This window comes from Dioscorea cayenensis, chromosome 20 (assembly GCF_009730915.1).
Source record: "Dioscorea cayenensis subsp. rotundata cultivar TDr96_F1 chromosome 20, TDr96_F1_v2_PseudoChromosome.rev07_lg8_w22 25.fasta, whole genome shotgun sequence".
In the NCBI taxonomy this organism is placed as follows: Eukaryota; Viridiplantae; Streptophyta; class Magnoliopsida; order Dioscoreales; family Dioscoreaceae; genus Dioscorea; species Dioscorea cayenensis.
The window spans coordinates 9,074,906-9,093,492 of NC_052490.1; the positions used below are offsets into that span (position 1 = coordinate 9,074,906).

At 34.2% G+C, this 18,587-nt stretch overlaps 1 protein-coding gene across 1 annotated transcript; it reads left to right on the plus strand.

Annotated features, from left to right (window-relative positions):
• The first annotated feature begins 383 nt into the window (after positions 1-383).
• LOC120251612 lies at positions 384-13,803 on the plus strand. The gene is made up of 9 exons (XM_039260199.1): positions 384-547; positions 2,123-2,296; positions 2,819-3,200; positions 3,330-3,613; positions 7,185-7,253; positions 7,373-7,429; positions 10,390-10,442; positions 10,539-10,614; positions 12,372-13,803. The coding sequence occupies exons 1-9, from the start codon at positions 504-506 to the stop codon at positions 13,369-13,371; spliced, it is 2,139 nt and encodes a 712-aa protein (XP_039116133.1). The 5' UTR covers positions 384-503; the 3' UTR covers positions 13,372-13,803.
• Positions 13,804-18,587: the final 4,784 nt, after the last annotated feature.

Here is an 18,587-nt window from a genome sequence, read left to right on the forward strand (position 1 = left end):
AGTGACTTTTTATTAGAATCTAAAATAATAATTACAATGAGAAAACACATGTGAAATACACATGATAACAAGAGGGAACAAACTAAAATCTTCGACTAATTGTGGAGACAAACTCATGATAGAATTTTAATAAAATTAGGACTTATGAAGTCTATATAAACAGTTATGAAAAAAAGAACAAAATATTGATAAATGGTAAGATTTTTATTTTTTAATAATTTTTTTTATCATTAAGAAAAAAAAATCTAGGGATCTCTCTGTCATTAAAATGATTTGTGAAGGAGTTGATTGTCATTTAGTTTTAAATAAAATAATAAAAAAAAACCGACCTCTGATTTGACCTCTCGTTCGAAGCAGTGATGTTCCTGCCGTGTCCCTTTCCCTCCTTTTCCTATAAAACTCCGCAAAACAAGGTTCGTCTTTCTTCTTCTCCCTCGATCGATCGAGCGTTATCCATTCCGATCTCTCCGGCTTCGACCTCGGCGTCGCCTTCCGATTCGATTATGCTTCAGCGCTTCGTGGACCACCTGCTCGCCGTCACCAAAGAGTGGGGTTTTCTTCCTTTTATTCCGTTTTTGTTTCTTTTGATTTCTTCCCCCCCTTTTGTTTTGGTTTCTTTTGTCTTGGGTTGTCTTTTTCTTTTTAGTTTAATTTTGTCGTTCATTGATGTTGTCTGATGTTAGCTTGTTTTCAATATCGTGATTTGGCTTTTGCTTTGTGAGGATTTTTCTCGGTCACTGAATTTTGGTTTTGTGATTGCGTGAGGCGAACGTTTGTATGGGCGTGCGTGTTCTTTTTCTTTTTTAACATTTTTTTTACTGAGAAGTTTGATTAAGATTGGAAAATATCCTCTGGTGATAGTTTGGGATTTCAATACAAAGCTATATATGTAATGGCGCTGATATCAATCTTTAAGTATACGATTGCTTCTTCAATTTTTAGGTTTTGGCCTTAAGAAAGGTGTTGTTTTTATCAAATTAAAATCTAAAAAAAAAATGTTATTTTTGTGGTTAGACTGGGATTTTTATGTGATTTAGTAGAATATTCTTTATTTGGTTTTTGAGTTTCCATTGAAATGAAATGCAAGGCAGATAGGATGCCAATTTAAATGCAAAATTTTATGAATCTGCTGTAGCTGTCATACCTGAAAACCATGGTTCTTGTTTCTTGTAAAAAACGATTAAACTTTTTATAGTGATGAAATAATTTCAGGTTTGACTTTTATGGTTGTGCTAGTACTCATCTAGTATCGTCGTCAAACGGTATCTTTGTTGAACTTTTGATCTGTTAGGTTCTGTAACATATCTTATACATTTTACTTTTTTTCCGAATGGGACACAGTGTAGAAACTGGTGTGTACCTCCCCCAAAGATCAATATGGCTATTCAGAGATGCCTCTTGTAGATCTCCTATATAAATTATGTTTGCCTCCTTAAATGGGTGGAAAACCTTTTCAAATAGAAAGTATTCTGAATAATATTTTTCGATGACTTCTCATTAATGGGAAGAACAAGGACATTGTTGTTGAATTGGCAGTAAATCTATTAATGTTTAGCTGTCTAAAATGTCATTTGGTCTTAAAAAAATGTCATGCTATTGTAATGACAAATGGTTAAGCTTAATTCATAATTGTTTACATATTGAATGTCTGACAAATAGGGCCAGATTTTTAAGTAGGGTCCTAGGCAGTATCTGTAAGCATAGTTATACTCAATGTAATTTTATTAAAGGATAAGATATGGCTGTCTATTACTCCAGTTTGACGAAATAATGCTTCTAAATTGATTGCCCATGTCCAGTCTGAATTTTAGTCATTTCTTTTAGATCTTTTTAGCTGTTAACTGTATTATTGCCTGATTGAAAGTTAACTTCCGAATTTGTAGGGTTCATTCGTTTGTTTAATATTGCATGGTAAGATTGCTTCAGACTTCTGCAGGGACGTGTAAATTATCTTCAAAATGCAATCTGCTTGTTTCAAATTTTTAGAACATACAGTGCTTTTTCTGTCTTATTGTCATTTTTATTCAGTTTCAATCATTTATTAGTCAATTTTTAGTACATCGGGTGTTTGCTGCTGAATCTAATGACAAAATTCCCTTGAAACCATTAATCAATTTTGCAGGTCAGTGAAGACATTCACTAATGAATCTTTGAACAATATTGTGAGGTTCATAAATGGAGTGTCTGCTCTTGTGTTGGCTGTGCTTCCAGGAAAGGCTACAATTTTAGAGGGCATTCATGGATGGGAACTCAGACCAACCCTTCGAGGACCTCGTCTTCCTCGTTGGATGGAAAAGTAAGGTTTTCCCTGACTTCATAGTGACAAATTCTTTCACTAAGAGATGTCCTTTATTATTATTATTTTGTCAAGACATAGTGACTTGAACCAAATCGAGAGAAAGTCAAATATGGGGTTAGTCATGCTGAAGTCGAGCTGTAGATATGAACACTCATCTGGGTTCTCTTAGGCATTGGCCTTAGGTTCAACTAAGATGGCATGGCGTTGCAAATTTGAAATTTTACTTTGAACTTGTCCAGTATGATTTATTACTGCTTGTATGATGTAGATTTGAATGTTCATTTTTCCACAATCCCTGCAATAGGGTTCTGATGTGACTAGCTCACTATTAAGCTTTCTAGTGATTCTGGAATAGCTTCTGCAGCTATAATATCCATCTCCATTACCTTGTTCTAAAATAATAATGTCCTCTGTATGCTTTATATCATGCCATGTGCTAGTGAGAGTTTCTTCTTCTTTTTCATCATGTTTAAAATGTTTGGGTGCATGTGTGATGCTTATGATTCCTTATGATGGCAGTGGGGTTTCTTCTTTCAATAAATTGATTCACGAACTTTCAGTTGAATCTGATTCTTCGGCCATAGACTCTCCGTCTGGGGATGAAGATGATGCAGACATGTTTCCTGCATCTCCATCATCTCAGGTTTCTCATTTATCCCGTGCAAGCAGTTTTGCAAGATATGATAGACGTCTGATACACTTAATTTGGTACATGCTATCGTGGATATTATGGCCTGTGATAATTATTATGAGGATACCATTTATCATCCGCGGTAGATCTGTGCCAGACAGAGGTGGTGCAATCACCACAGACGGCACACGGCATCCTACCAGAAGAACAGTTTCCCTAAAAGACCATGTCGTGCACCGTACAACTGATAGGAGACGTGGAGTGATTGAGGTACTTGCATGTATTTAGTTTTATCATTTATGGTATAATTTTATTATACACCTTCAAAAACCGTTTTTTATAATTATGGTACCATATTTTATCATGCTTTAATGAAGTTGTGGACATACTATCATTCAGGATCTTCAGCTGGCTATTGAGATATTCATCGAAGCTGTGTTTGATATTTTTCACAAGGCAACGTCCTTGCTTCTTTCCCCTTCTGAAATTTGGCGAGTGCTATTTGGCTGGTTTTCTTCCCACGGTAGCGATGGTGGAGATGATCATACTTATGATTTGGATGTGCCTGTACAAACCGCGACTCTTGGTGATATTGATCCAGCTACCTCTACAAGGCAGGCTACTTTTCATCAGTCCATGAACACAGATGCTCGGACATGTCAAGACGTCATCACAGAGCTTGGGTACATGTTATATTATCTTTTCACTTCTTTATTTGGTTTCATAAAAAACACTTAAAAGGGAAGGATGTACAAATAGGCTACAGGTGATTTTGGTGCTTAGTTTTTTGGTACAATTTAACAGTTCTTTTCATTGATAGATTTAGTCAGTGAAAGAATTTATTCAAAAGGATTGCTTATAGTATAGTTTCTCTCCAAAGAAGAAAACTTATTTAGATGGGATCTGCTGTTTTATAGAGGATTGCTTGATGGAATAGAATAATGTCTCTCTTGCTTGCTTGTATTGATAGTGAAATGCAGCATCGGCAATATTGAATTGTTCTCTAGTTAGTGTGGCGGTGTGTAGCTCTTCCTCCATGTGGCTTTTAGTGGGATTGACAATCTATACTTGAATGTGGCTCAGTGGAAGTACCAGTTTTGGAGATTAATTGGGCTTAAACTCGGGTTTGATGTTGAGCTGGCTTGAAAGTGCCATTTATATGGCTGGATTAAACAACATCATGTGAAATTTGAGTCCAAGGCTAGGTTCAGTTGCGGTTATAGAATGGATTGGACTCAAATTAGGTCAGCTTTCATCTGAACAGTCTTATAACAGTATGTGTTTTTGGTTCTTATATAACTAGGATTTGATTGCAGTTTGATAAAGATGTTTGTCAAAATATGACTTTGAATTAAAAATTTACTTCTGTGGACTGCATCAAAATACACAGGTATGAAATGAATTGGCTAGTCTGGCTAAGGGTTACAAGTAAGTAGACCTATCTATGCATGGGATGCAAAATTAGCAAATATGCCTAGTGCAATATGTTGCATATTTTGGAATATCAAAATCTTTTATATTACAAGGTATAAAAATAAGAATTCGAACTCAGATGTTTTTTGTTAAACACATGATGGGAACAATATTATTTATTACAAAACTACTTAAGTAAATAGCTATACAATTATTTTCCATATTCTCCATTGTTAATAGCCTTACTTGGTCCTTTTAGCTGGTTTTTGTTAGATTGTGTATAAGATAGTTCTTTGAGCCCTATTAAAGGATTGGATATGTTTGGTTGATGTAATTATGTTGTTTGCTAATTGATCATTATAAAAGATTTGATTAGAGTTACGATGATTAATTTTTCTAAGAAGGATTTTTTGCTGCTAATTGCATCCAGAAGCTGCAAAGCTTGTTTACTCATTTCACTCGAATCTCATGTGAAAGGATGATATCTTCATCTAACCTATTTTGCTTTTAAAAATAGTTAAAAGGTAACTTGGAGGTGTTGTATTTAGTTGGTTTCAGAAAAGAGTGCTGTGTTATTAGGTCAATTTACACGGATGAAGATCTGATTATGTCAGCTATAGTCAATATTTGACAAATTTAAAACAATGATAGGCTTGTCTCAATATTTGGCAAATAGCCTCTTTTGTTTTGTGATGGTTAAACTTGTTGCATCCATTCAGCGTGTAATTTTTTTTATCTACATTGCCATTTAATGTGACTGGAAAGTAAATGCTAGATTAAAATTATGTGGATACCTAACTAAAACTGAAATTATGGATTGCGTAATGCTTATATTACAAAATACTTCAGAATTTTGCAAATATGACGGTGAACAAATATTCCTTCAGGTGGCTGTTATAGCCATTCTGGTCAATTATTTAAAAGAATGTTATAGTTGTGATCCATAAGATTAAGTTTGGATGGATAAAGAGTAGTAAGGCAACTGACTTTTAAACTGATCTAGTGGTCTTTTGAAGCCAAAGGATAAAACTATATATTATTGTAATGAAGACTAGAAGCCCTGTTATTTGGACTTGGAATAAATAAATGAGCTTTTAAAGGATGCTTCTATCAAAATTTGAATTATTGCTCTCTTAAAATGTGAACTATTAGCTTCCATTAACATGTATAAAAGATGTTAATGATAAAGGTTTATTTTGGTTCTTAGAGATCTAAAGGTGCATTTGGCAAATGCCCTTTTCAAATTGGCAATGCTTTTGTTAACAAGCAGTGCTCTTTGCCACCTTCAAACACAATTAATTGCAGACCAAGATTATTTATAATTCATATTAGTACTTTAGTTTCTAGAGAAACAAAATGTTCGTAAAATGTGCATAACTTAGATGAGATAGTCAGATTGATTAATTGCAAAACACTGAAAGGGAAGACTATTTAGGTGGGAACAAATGAATGGTGAAAGACTATTTAGGTGTTTGTGCTTAAAGAGTTTTTTCAAAGGATGTATGTAAGACGTATCCTGAACTCTTTGTTTTTGCTAATTGTTAATTTCCTATTAAGTAATGATGTATAGCTGTCAACTGGGGCCTTTGTTTTCATTGAAGGCATTCTATCAGTGGGCCTTACATAATTTGGCTGGAATTGTTTCTGTTTTTGATTTATTTAAGAAGTTTTAGAAGGTGGAGTATAATTAGCGTTGCTGCTGCCACCGCAGTCAAACAATAGGCACCAGTGAAAACAGCACTGTTGCTACAGTGCTGCTGCTGCTGTTGTCAAGTTAAAAAAAAAAAATTAGCGCTGCCACTGAAATACCACTAACCAAAATCCCTTTTTCTTTCTTCACAATTTGGCTTTTAATACACTTAGATGCATGCCATACATGTTATCTGGGCTGATTCAACCAAAAAGCTCAAGCATACGGGAGAAGAGACTTGAACTTAAATATTCAAATTCATATTTATCAAATTAATTGGTGTGAGACTATTTGTTACTCTAATATGCCCTCTTAATAAATACTAGTTTATTCTAACTAGCTAACAAACAAATCAAGCTAACCAAGCTTAGATACTAGTTTAATGCAATCTAAAGCAAGCAAGCAAATTATTGTAAAAAAAAAAAAATGTAATCTAAGGACTAAAAGAACAATTGGGGCATAATTCTCTTTAAATAAGATTACGTAGGTTTTTCAAACTTAGCCCAAAAGGGATTATTACCCTTGTACTCAAACATATATTATTACGCTAATAGCATTTGTCTTCAATGACCTCAAGATGTTTTGTCTAACTAATTTGCCAATTTCATATTAGGTAGTTAAATTGTTTTGTTATATTTTTCAAAAGTTCTGGAATTTTCTGAAATTTCCAATGGTCTTGTTCTTGATTTAGTATTTTTGTTCTCTTGCTTTTATTGTTATGCAATACAGCTGTTAGCCTGTAACTACCTACCAGTAACATTGCACATGTAGGACATCACTTCTTTCAGTAGCTTTCTTTACCTGAACAAGGACGCTTAATTTTGTCTCGGCAACTTTTGTAGAATATGATTAATCTTTCTGGTGGTTCTTTGGGTTTTTGTTTACTGCCTTGGTGGACTATTTTTTACCTTTGATTTCTTTGTATAGTTTTCCATGTGCTTTATTTTATCTCCTTGTTTATTGGTCAACCCTTTCACTTATATCTCCTGAATCTCTAATTGTATTCAATTGAAGTAGTTGGTTGCTGTTTGAAGTTGAACATTTCCAATTAGTGTTGGGATCATTTTAAAGTATAAGTTGATGTTGATTCCTTTTGTTGTGAAGGGTTTGATTATTTAGCTCTTCTCCTCTTATGCCTATTTCTTTCTCAGGTACCCTTATGAGGCTATTCGTGTGGTAACTTCTGATGGATATGTTCTACTACTAGAAAGAATCCCAAGGTTTCCACTCTAAGACTTATTAGTATTTAATTTAATTTCTTAATCTTCTGGTTAAATTGACATTTTTAAGGAGGAGGTGGCAGATGGGTGGACTTATAACACATGAAATTCTGTTGCAGGCGTGACTCACAGAAGGTTGTGTATCTACAACATGGGATATTGGATTCATCAATGGGGTAAGTTATCTATAGTACTTTTTTGGTTATTCCAGAAACATATGATGTATGAATACTATGTTTTTTATGTGGTAATTAATTCCTGGTTTTGCTTACTTACATCCAGTATATTTATCAGAAGAAAAGGCTATTAAATCTCCTGCAAAGGCATTTTCGCCTGTTCTTATACATGTGGCTTTGTTGTGGTATAACCACGACAAAGTTTGAGTGCTAAACTAATTAAACTAGTTGTTGCAATTACAACATCATTAATGCTGATGCTTTTCTTAGATGGTATGACCACAACAATGTTTAGTATTACTTCGAAATGTAGAAAAGCTAATTTCTTATTTTTATTTATTCTGATTTACATGGTTAGAGTGATATTACATACATACTGGTTGGATAAGGGCCCTCAGTTTTAGCGTGGAAGACAATTTATGGCCAACTTCTACAATAGAAGCTAATTGTTAATGCCTGAGTTTTAGTGAAGTAGATGTTGAAAACAAAGTCAAACAAAGGTGGACAGAAGCAACTCTGGCTAAAATCTGCAGAAAGGAAAGCCTTGAATCATCTGAAAATCATCCATAAAGAAAGATTGTGGATGGCCTTGAAATCATTTAATTGGAGAGGCCAAGAAAGGTCTATAATCCATCCCATTAAAGAGGGCTGGAAGAACCTAGAAAACATTTCATTAGGAAGGTTGGGGAATGCATAGAAATGGTTTTTTGGCTGCGGGTACCTACTTGGTTTGGAAGTCCAGGGAAACCTACAAATCATTTCATTGGAAAAGTTCGGGAAGACCTATAAATCATTCCATTTGAAAAGTTGGGGATGAGCCTATGAATAATCCCATTAGAAAGATTTAGGAAAACATCAAAATCGACCAGTAAATTTTTAGGAGAATCAGAAATCAAAAAGTCAACTAAATCAACCCATAGGGAAGCTGGTGCAGATGTGATCAAAATTTTTTCATGATGTGTATTCATTTTACCAAGAATGATAGATTTTCCTATAGAGATTGGGCATTTGGTTGTGGTTTGAATAAGCTGGTAATGTGGAAATTAGAGTTAGATTTGTATTTGTATTGAAGGGAGAACTGTTATCCAAATAATACTTGAAATATGATTTGGATAATACTAATTTTAATTAGTAATTTCTGATTCAGCTTGGGTTAGTCCAGTTTATTCCAATTTATCCTCCAACGAAGCGTCACCATAGAGCTTAAAAATTTAATCAGTTCCGGTTTTGATTATCAAGTAAATAGTGCTATAATATGTGGCACAAGCATCGTGCTAGTGCATATGCATTTAGAAGGAAAATTATATATATAGTCATTACTGAAGCAATAAAAAGCTGAAAATATGATTTTAAGTGTGCCAACCTAGTCTTTTATTATTTTCAGGAGCACAATTATATTAGCATTTGCATTTCTTTGTGCATCCTGGAAAGGCAAATGAAAATATTTATTCTCTATTCTAAGAATCCTGTCTTGATGAATTCTTCAGCCCTCTTTTGGTTAATTGTTAAAGAGTTTAACAAGCTAAAATTTTTAAAATCAAAGACTTATTCTTTTAAAAGAAGTTAAAGGATTTGATCCGTGGATGATTCAGGAAATCCTTCATCTTGCCCATGTATTTTGGTAGAATTGATGATCTTAATTAAGCTGATTTCTAGTGCCATTACTGCAGATGAAATCTGACTTATAAATGAAAGGTGTGGTTATTTCATAAATGAGAGGATATGATAATTTGGTCCGGTCTTAATGGGAGCTATTGCGGAAGATGTTTATATACTGTTCTACACCACCATAGGTCTGGTTTAAATTTCTATTATATACCAACTGTTGATAGCTTGGTTCATGAATATCTCGTCCTTGAATTTAGATATGAAAACTGGAATTATTCTTGATATGGTTATCATGTTGTTCTTTGAGCTTTGATTTCTAGTTCAGAATCGGTTTAAGATATGGAAAATGGAATTATTCTTGATATGGTTATCAGGTTGTTCTTTGAACTTCGATACCCAGTTCAGAAAGGGGAAGTGAACTTCACTCAATGATGATGGATTTGTCAAAGACAACTTATTGGATTGAGACCTCTTTTCATTCCCATCGGTGGATCTATGTGTTTGGAGGCTTTTAAAGGACCGAGGGATATAATGTGGAGTAGATTAAAAGCATGAAATTGGTCAAATTGAGTTTAGCAGTCTAAACATCTAATGTGAAACTTACCTTATAAGAAAATCAAAATTCCTTAAGGAATTCCATTTATTTCAGGAAAACCTGAACCTTCATATTGGTTTTTGGTTGATATTGATTTACTGAAGGTTTATATTTTGGAGTGGATTAGCTGGAACGTGAAGAAAAAAATGAAAATTTTCCTGTTATTCTTGATTCTTCACTTCTCATTCTTTTGTTCCCTTCTGCATGTTGGTTCTTTAGAAATAGCCAAAAGCCATGCTCTTCAAGAGAAAGCAGTTTGCTAGGCTTGGTAGGAGAGTGGAACATGACAGAGAAGAATAAATCCCTCTTCTTTTTTTTTTTTCTAGTGAGCTCTTACTCAACTTCTGTACCCTTCTAGGTGGCCATGGCAGCACACATTACTTCTTCCGTATATTAGCTCAGGGCATTACATATAAATAAGCAATGCCCTGAATTAGTGTCCATTAACTAGATAAGTCTAGAAGTTCTAAAAGATATTTCAATCGAGTGTGCAGGGTTTATGGGGTAAAAAAAAAAAAATATCAATTTTTTCCAATTAATTTCTTGTCTTTTAAAGAGCTTAAAAGATTTGAATCTGATATAGCTAAAATATCACTCGTGTTGTGTGTACTTGTCTCTGTTTACCTATTTATTTCTTAATATTTCATAAATTAAAATTTTTTGTAATGCATACATGGGTTGTCAACAATGTGTGGAAATTGTATGATTATTTTGCCAGTTACATTATTTCGCTGTTCATTGCTTTTGTTTCTACCAGTTGGGTGTCCAATGGCGTTGTCGGTTCTCCTGCATTTGCAGCTTTTGATCAAGGTCATCTCTTCATCCCTCTATCTTTGTATGGATAAATGGATGTACATAGGCATATGTATATATATATATATATTTTCTGACAGTTCCTAATAGCAGGTTATGATGTTTTCCTTGGAAACTTGCGTGGCTTGGTTTCGAGGGAGCATGTAGACAAGAACATTTCCTCACGCAAGTAAGTAGATAAATATGCAACTAAATGAATGTTATGTTGATAGATATTGTGCAATACTATACTGCCTCCGTATAATATTAAGTTAGCCTTTTATTTATTTCTTTTTCTTCAATATTTTTATTTTTACTTGATCTATAAAGATGAACATGTTGCTATTTTACACATTTTAGGAGTATAAGTTAACTTATATGTAGCGTAAAATTTCACCAAATATGTTGTTTTTGTTAAAGTTAGGCTCATTTGAATGTGTTCATCAAGTGTTTCTTTCACCAAATATGAAAAGCCCACAGTTTCCAGCTCTGAATCTTCAAAAATATATCAACACGTGGGCTGTTCACGTTTCAGCTTTTATCATTGATATTTTTGGGTATTAGAGGCATCCCTTTGTCATCATACTTCAGGGATTCAGTTGATAATTTGGTGATAGGGTACTTATAATTTTTGTGAATACTTTTTTCGATTGAGATGGAGTTGTGCTATTCCTTTTTCCCTTGGTTGTACCATGATATTCAATTTGTGTTTCAGTCCATATCATGGTCAGCCTATTTTGATAGTTTTGATGATTCTAACCATGATTTTGATCTATTTGTATATGAGTAAATAAACTAAAGGATTTATTGGGAAAATGAAAAATTGCATAAAGATTGCATTTTCAATTTGTTAGCATTTACTTTATTTAAATACTCAATGAAAAGGAGAATGCTTGTTCCGTTTCTCAGCAAGCCTTATCACACTTTTTGTCCCCAGTTAGTCAAATTGAGGAAATTCAACCTTGACTATGCTAAAACCAACCTTAGGCTAAATTTATTAGTGGACTGAAGTTTGCCTTTTATGGGTTGATTAGGTCTGTAATTGAAATGAGACCCATATTTGAGTTTCAACTTGGAAAAAATTGGTTCAGCTTGAGGAAATTCAACCTTGACTATGCTAAAACCAACCTTAGGCTAAATTATTAGTGGACTGAAGTTTGCCTTTTATGGGTTGATTAGGTCTGTAATTGAAATGAGACCCATATTTGAGTTTCAACTTGGAAAAAATTGGTTCAGCTTAGCATGTTTGGTTTTGCAAAATTTTTGAATTATGATTTATGAAGTCCTTTATCACTTGTAGATAATGTCTTAATCTTCAAATTGCGTTACTTGTTCAAGAACAATAAACTTAGTATGCGCTTTCCTTTAACATATCCATTCATGCAAGCCTCATTCAGGCTTTCCTTTAATATCCATCCATACAATAGGCATTCAGGTTTACAATTTAGAATTTGTGCTATATCATGCACTACTATGAGGGATGTGTCTGTGCGCTAAACATTCTTATCAATGTACTTTGATTATTTTTTAACCATGATTGATGTCTCAGCCAACCTTCTTATTGCTGCAAGCCAAACATGTGGATTCCATTTAATACTTGGATCACCTTAATTGAATGGCATTATTACTCATGCCTACTTTACATTAATAAGGTTACCATTAGCTATGAGTGATGTGGCTTGTTCTTTTACACCACAGTCAAGTTTGATCCAGATCAGTTTATCTCCCAAGCTTCAGTTTTATATATCACACAAATAGTTGGATGAATTTACTAAGCTTCATGCCTACTTTACATTAATAAGGTTACCATTAGCTATGAGTGATGTGGCTTGTTCTTTTGCACCACAGTCAAGTTTGATCCAGATCAGTTTATCTCCCAAGCTTCAGTTTTATATATCACACAAATAGTTGGATGAATTTACTAAGCTGCAAAATGTTCTAATGTAGGTATTGGAAGTATTCGATCAACGAGCATGGTACACAAGACATACCTGCAATGATAGAGAAGATACATCAAATCAAAACTGCTGAACTAAACAACAGCTCTGAAGCAGAGTCGGGGGAAATGCAGGAACAACCATACAAATTATGTGTTGTTTGTCACAGTCTCGGGGGTGCGGTGATGCTGATGTATGTCATAACACGAAGGCTTGAAAATAAGCCTCACAGGCTATCAAGATTAATTTTGCTATCACCCGCAGGCTTCCATGAAGACTCCACCTTTGTATTCACATTAGTTGAGAAAGTCTTTCTCCTGGTTGGTCCTGTCCTTGCACCAATTGTTCCAGGGTTGTACATACCAACCCGATTTTTCCGTATGCTCCTCAACAAATTAGCAAGAGACTTCCACAACTATCCTGCCCTTGGGGGTCTAGTGCAAACTCTCATGAGTTATATTGTTGGTGGTGACAGCTCAAATTGGGTGGGGGTACTTGGATTGCCTCACTATAACGTGTACGACATGCCTGGCGTGTCACTTTATGTTGCCCTGCACCTAGCGCAGATGAAGAGAGCAAGAAAGTTCATAATGTATGATTTTGGAAGTGCGGCTGCTAATATGGAAGCATATGGTTCCGCAGAGCCCTTGGACCTGGGTCAGCACTATAATCTCATTGATATACCGGTTGATTTGGTTGCTGGCCGGAAAGACAAAGTTATAAGACCATCTATGGTGAGAAAGCACTACAGACTGATGAGGAGGGCCGGTGTCGAGGTCTCATACAATGAATTCCAATATGCTCATCTGGACTTTACATTCTCCCATCGGGAAGAGCTACTTTCGTATGTGATGTCCTGTCTACTTCTTGTTGCATATCCGCAGCATAACTCAGTTGGTCAGAATTGTACCGTGCGATTGAGGAAAGTGAACAAAGTTAGGATAAATGAAGAAGAAATAAGCACTGAAGATTATACAGGAGTTTCTGAAGGTAAAGATGTAGATAGCTAAAAGAGTGGATTTACGTAAATTGTGCGTCTCTGTAAATATAGCTGGTTGTGAAAATGGTGTTGAATTTGTGTGACAAGGGATTCCTTTTTTCACACCCCTTGATTGCAATACACACAGGATCAAAATGTTTTGCCTTTGGTCACCTGGTCTTGTACATCATCTTCAGAACATCCAGGTTTGCATCGAAAATTTCAAGTTTGGTTTCTCGGATGTGCAACTGGCTATTACTACCAGTTCAGTGCTTACAATTTGTATTCTATGATTGAAATTTAACATACACTCTTACATGCAACTTAAAGTATGTGGTAATGAAAATTTTTGTGAAGTTCCAGGTTTGAGTATAGTGTTTGGCTGGCAGAAAGTTGCGCTTGTTTTTAACATGGGTGATAAATGGTGATTTTGTTGTAAATAAATTCTCAAAGAAAGTTTCTATGTTCGTTTTTATTTATATATATTTTTTATATGTATGCTTGGAAACTTTTAATATTTACATACAGTTTTTACTTTTTCAGTGTGTGTGTGTGTTTTTTTTTTCTTTGAAATTATATGTATTCTTGAGAAATATGGATAAATTCAAAACCTTGATCTACAGAAGCGAATGAATCCATCACTCTCGATTGTGGAAATAATATTTATATGATTGTCATTTTTATTCCCTAGTAAGAATGTTTCCGACAGAAACAAGTTCAAGGAAGTATAATAAATGTGAAGTGATAGTTGCTACATGAACTTAAGGGTGCGGTTAGAAGGATGAAAGTAGATAAAGGATTTTGAAAGTACTTAAGAGATGAGGAGATATTATAGTTAATTAAACTATATAATAGGATACTATGTTCTAAAAAAAAAATGATAGATGAAGAGAGAGAGAGAGAGAGAGAGTATTTTAGCATCCATCTACAAGAATAAAAGTAACATTTGGTGTTGCAATAACTATAAAAAAATATAAAGCTTTGGCAGAGTAATTGAGCAAAGATTAAGACGTGGAACAAGTGTTTTTTTTTCTTTTTTTTTATTAATTTGGATTTATGCTTGGAAGATCAACTATTGAAATAATTTACATATTAAGACAATAGATGGAGAAGTATATGAGTAGGTGTAAAGATTTGCACATTAAGGTAGGCTCGGTAAAATGAAGTAGTGCTTCTAATGTGATGGAGAATACCTCTAAGAAGGATTGATTGAGGAATGAGTTTATTTGAAATAAATTAGGAGTGGCAATTGTTATTGACAAGTTAAGAGAGTATCGATTAAGATGGTATGGACATGTCCTTAAATGACTGGTTGATGCCTCCATAAGAAAGTGGAAACTTTTCAGGTGGAGGATCGTAGAAAAAGATAAGATACACCCAAAACATATTTAGCAGAAACTTTATAAAATGATATATCTGATCTTGGTTTATCTAGTTCTTTGGCTTTTCAAAGAGTAACGTGGACAGAAAAGATTCATGTAGCCAACACCAAATAGTTGGTACTAACATCTTGTTATTGTTATTGTTGTTGTTGTTTGCAAATATAGAATGTAAGAGCATAAGTATAATATTAGTTTTTTTATAGTGTTATAGTTGTGAACAACTGTTTTTTAAAGCTTGTCCGAAGCAATGACTTTCTTCACCTTGAAGACTCGGTTTGCAGCGTGTAATATGTACATGATCATAGCAAATGGAACTTCCGATACTTTAAGGTAGGACATTAAACTTTTCTTGATATTCCATGTGTGACTATGTTGCACAACCACAATCGTATGGTTTTACCAAGTAGTAATTTAGATATCAATCCCAAGAAGACCAAGTGTGATTACTAATCTGTTACAACAACAGGCTATTTAGGCAATTAAGAGATGTAGAGATGGGAGAATCAAAACAACAAGTAGGAGAAATTGCACAAATGGGGAATGCAGAGATGCAAGGGTGTGGACTATGAATCAGATTTAAGTAAACCTAGGCTTGGGAACTCACCACAAAGAGTAATAAAAGATGTGTTTGGATCTCTACTTGATTTAGGTAGATTAAATGAAGGGTAATAATCCTTAATTACTTGCACTCTCTTTCAAGAGATAACAAGTTGATTTTGAATAAGCCGACCCCTACTTTCGTGGTAGATGAACTCCTTCAAAACCCTATAAGCTCAACGATTAAACAATAAACTCTCAAGAAATACTCTTCAGTAATTTCAAGACTGACTGAAGAATTTCCGAGATCTAGAATAACCTTTCAATTATTTTTTATCCCTATGATAAAGCAAGCAAGTGCTTTCACACTCCAAGCTAAGCAAACACAAATTTTAAGCCAATTCAAAATAATCTACCATTAATTATAAAAGATCCATACAAAAGAAACAACCACATCATTGATCACTACTTTGTGCTAATCCCAAACCTAGAGAGAAGTTCTACACTTCCATATCTTAATTACAAAATAGGAAAGATAAAGGCTATGCAAAAACACAGCACAACAAGACTTGGAAAACCCTCTATGTTGCCCACAAAGGCTTGATCTTCATATTTCCAGCCTTCTTCTACTTTTTTCCTTCCTTTATGAGTATTTAGAACTTCCTTTCTATCTTCTCCAACCACCACCCTTCTGCCCCTTGCTTTTTTGCCCTGAAACCCTCTATCGATGCCTTTTATATCAAGTGTCAGGAGCTGGGTCCCAGTTACTTTTACAGACCACAGGTGGGTTGTGTATCTTGGAAAAGCTGGGTCACATGTTAAGTCTTGTCATTTTTTCCTTGCCTTTGGAACATCCTCAGTTTATCAGAGTTTTGGGTCAGCATCCAGCCTCCTAAATGCAAAAATAACTAAAAGAAGTTGTTTGAACAAAAAGGAAGATGAATTCATTATAAATGCTAAGAAAATGCATGATTAATAAAGGATCAACAACTAAATGCATGATGATAATTATGCAGTTTTTATTTACAAAAGAGTGCACGTGTGTTTTTTTCTTCTTTTTATGGTGATTAAAATTTAAATTAAAGAGAAAAAAATGTTATATTAGCATGTGTAGTGTCTCAAATCTTGGCATTCGTAATTGTTTAGTTGCAACCCATTATTGTAGCTAAATTTGTTTCGCATTATAGATGGTTACTGTAGTTAAATTTATAGACCAAAGAGATTTATTTGTTTTTATGACCTTTTGAAGATGGGTTTTGGGCAAAATTAGGATTAGGAAAGGATGGGCTTGCTTTGGAAGAAGGAAGAGAAGAAGAAAGAAGTCTGGGTGAGCTTCCAACTGTGAGGGTTAAATTTTTACTCTTATTGTTTTAAATTTTATTGGATTTATAGTTTATTTGAGCTACTTGAATGATTTTTATGTTACTCTAGTTTGTAAGTCATGTAAGTGAAATCTTAATTTTAATTTTCTTCTTATTTGTTTCCTTGATCGGTTATATTTGTGGATATCTTTAATTGTGCATGTTTCAAAGGTATTACTTGTGTTTATGAGAGTGAAAGGAAGAAGACGTGGAAGAGGGTGTGTGTGTAAATGGGTGTGTATGTATGAGTTAGGCTAGAATTCATGTGTGGGTTTGTAAGCTAATGTGAATGTTTGGTTGATGTGTGCAAGATATTTGTTAAATTGCCTCTAAAAATTAAATGCAAGCATTTGATAACATGGTTGTGACAATTGAGGATGAAAGTGATTAATGATGATTGAGAGGATGTTAGTGCTAATGATGATTAGAAGGATATTGGTTCTTAAATATGAGGTGCTAAATCATAGGTATTTGCATAAGTGGGCAAGCTTGCCATGTTAGTGATAGATGGGACTACATTCATGCAATTAATTTTGAGAATGACACTTTGGGCAATTATCAAATTGTGAAAACTTCTTGAGCATGCCTATGACCATGTAAGTGAGATATGAATAATGGAAGAGAGCAGTAGGTGCAGGCTTATTATGGGTACATGTATGACCTTGTTATAAGTTGATGTGTTTAAGAGAAATGTAAATGCACGTAGGTTCATGCTTAAAATATATGGGATGAGTAAATAATAACCAAGTTGTACTTGGATTGTATATCTGCAAGAGTATAGCCTGAACTTATTAAAATTTTACAATGTCTTATTTTGTGTTTTTATTGCTAAGGAGAAAACCCTTGGTGTTGTGATTTATAATGGGTTTATTTGTCTTAAGTGTTGATATATATATATATATATATATCTATCTATATATATATATATATATATATGGAAAAAAAAACTCGGATAAGGTTGTTTTCAGGCTTGCAATCCATAATTTATTGCTTTCATTAAGGGTTCAACCCCCTATGATGATGTGTAAAACTTCCAAGGATTTTAGGAATAAGTTTTATGTTATATCTATTGCTTAGAGTCATTGGGTATCTAAATTTTATAAATTAAGATTGAGATTCATGGGTCTTCCTTGTTGAAGAAGGTAGCCAAAACTTGCATCTTTGATTGTATGCATAAATAGGCTAGAAACTGTCATATATATGAATGGTAATGGCTTGATGAGGGCATAGTAGTCGTAATCTATGTTGGTACTTATATCCTATATCCATTTGTGAAGTGTTTCAATGATAATGATAATGTTGTTGAGGCTGAAAAGATGTGATTGAGGAGAGGGTTGATCATTATATTATTCTATTGAAATGAGGGAATGGATCTTATAAAAATATTGTATAGTGGAGATTGTTTATTCTATGGGTTACATTATATGCTTGGAGGCATCCATGTGTGTGTGTAAAAGGGTTACTATGCATGTGTAAAAAAAAGGGTAAATATTTTGAGTGAGTACTGAACTTTGGCCTTGTTTTATTTTGGGCACTAAATTTTAATTTGTATCAACATGAGTACTTAGTTTTGATTTGGTTTCATAGGTAGGGCAATTGGGGATTTCTGATGAGAAATTGATGAGCTGGTAGCCAGAAAATACACGTGGACATTGGAGGGCCATTCAAAATGATGCGTTGGAGTTGTACATGTCACCAACTTATACACTTGGACAAGTGGAGCGCCACGTCACCTGCCACATCACATTCCTCCTCCATCCTCTCTTCTCCTCTATCTCACTTCACTTCCACCCTAATGTAGACCTAAATCCTGATTAGGATTGGTGCTGTAGCTGGAGCACAGCTGTTCGATAGAATTTGATAACGTCGACATATGAAGTGCTATGTGAGAGTTTACATATGTCGGTGGGGAGAAAAGATGAAGCCAATTTCTCTTATTTGCCTCTTGTTCTAGGTTTAGGGTATAG

Coding starts and splice junctions, on each gene's coding strand:
- LOC120251612 (XM_039260199.1), top strand. CDS start 504: ATGCTTCAGCGCTTCGTGGACCACCTGCTCGCCGTCACCAAAGA. Junction 7,430..10,389: donor ATATTGGATTCATCAATGGG/GTAAGTTATCTA, acceptor TGTTTCTACCAG/TTGGGTGTCCAATGGCGTTG. Junction 10,443..10,538: donor ATTTGCAGCTTTTGATCAAG/GTCATCTCTTCA, acceptor TCCTAATAGCAG/GTTATGATGTTTTCCTTGGA.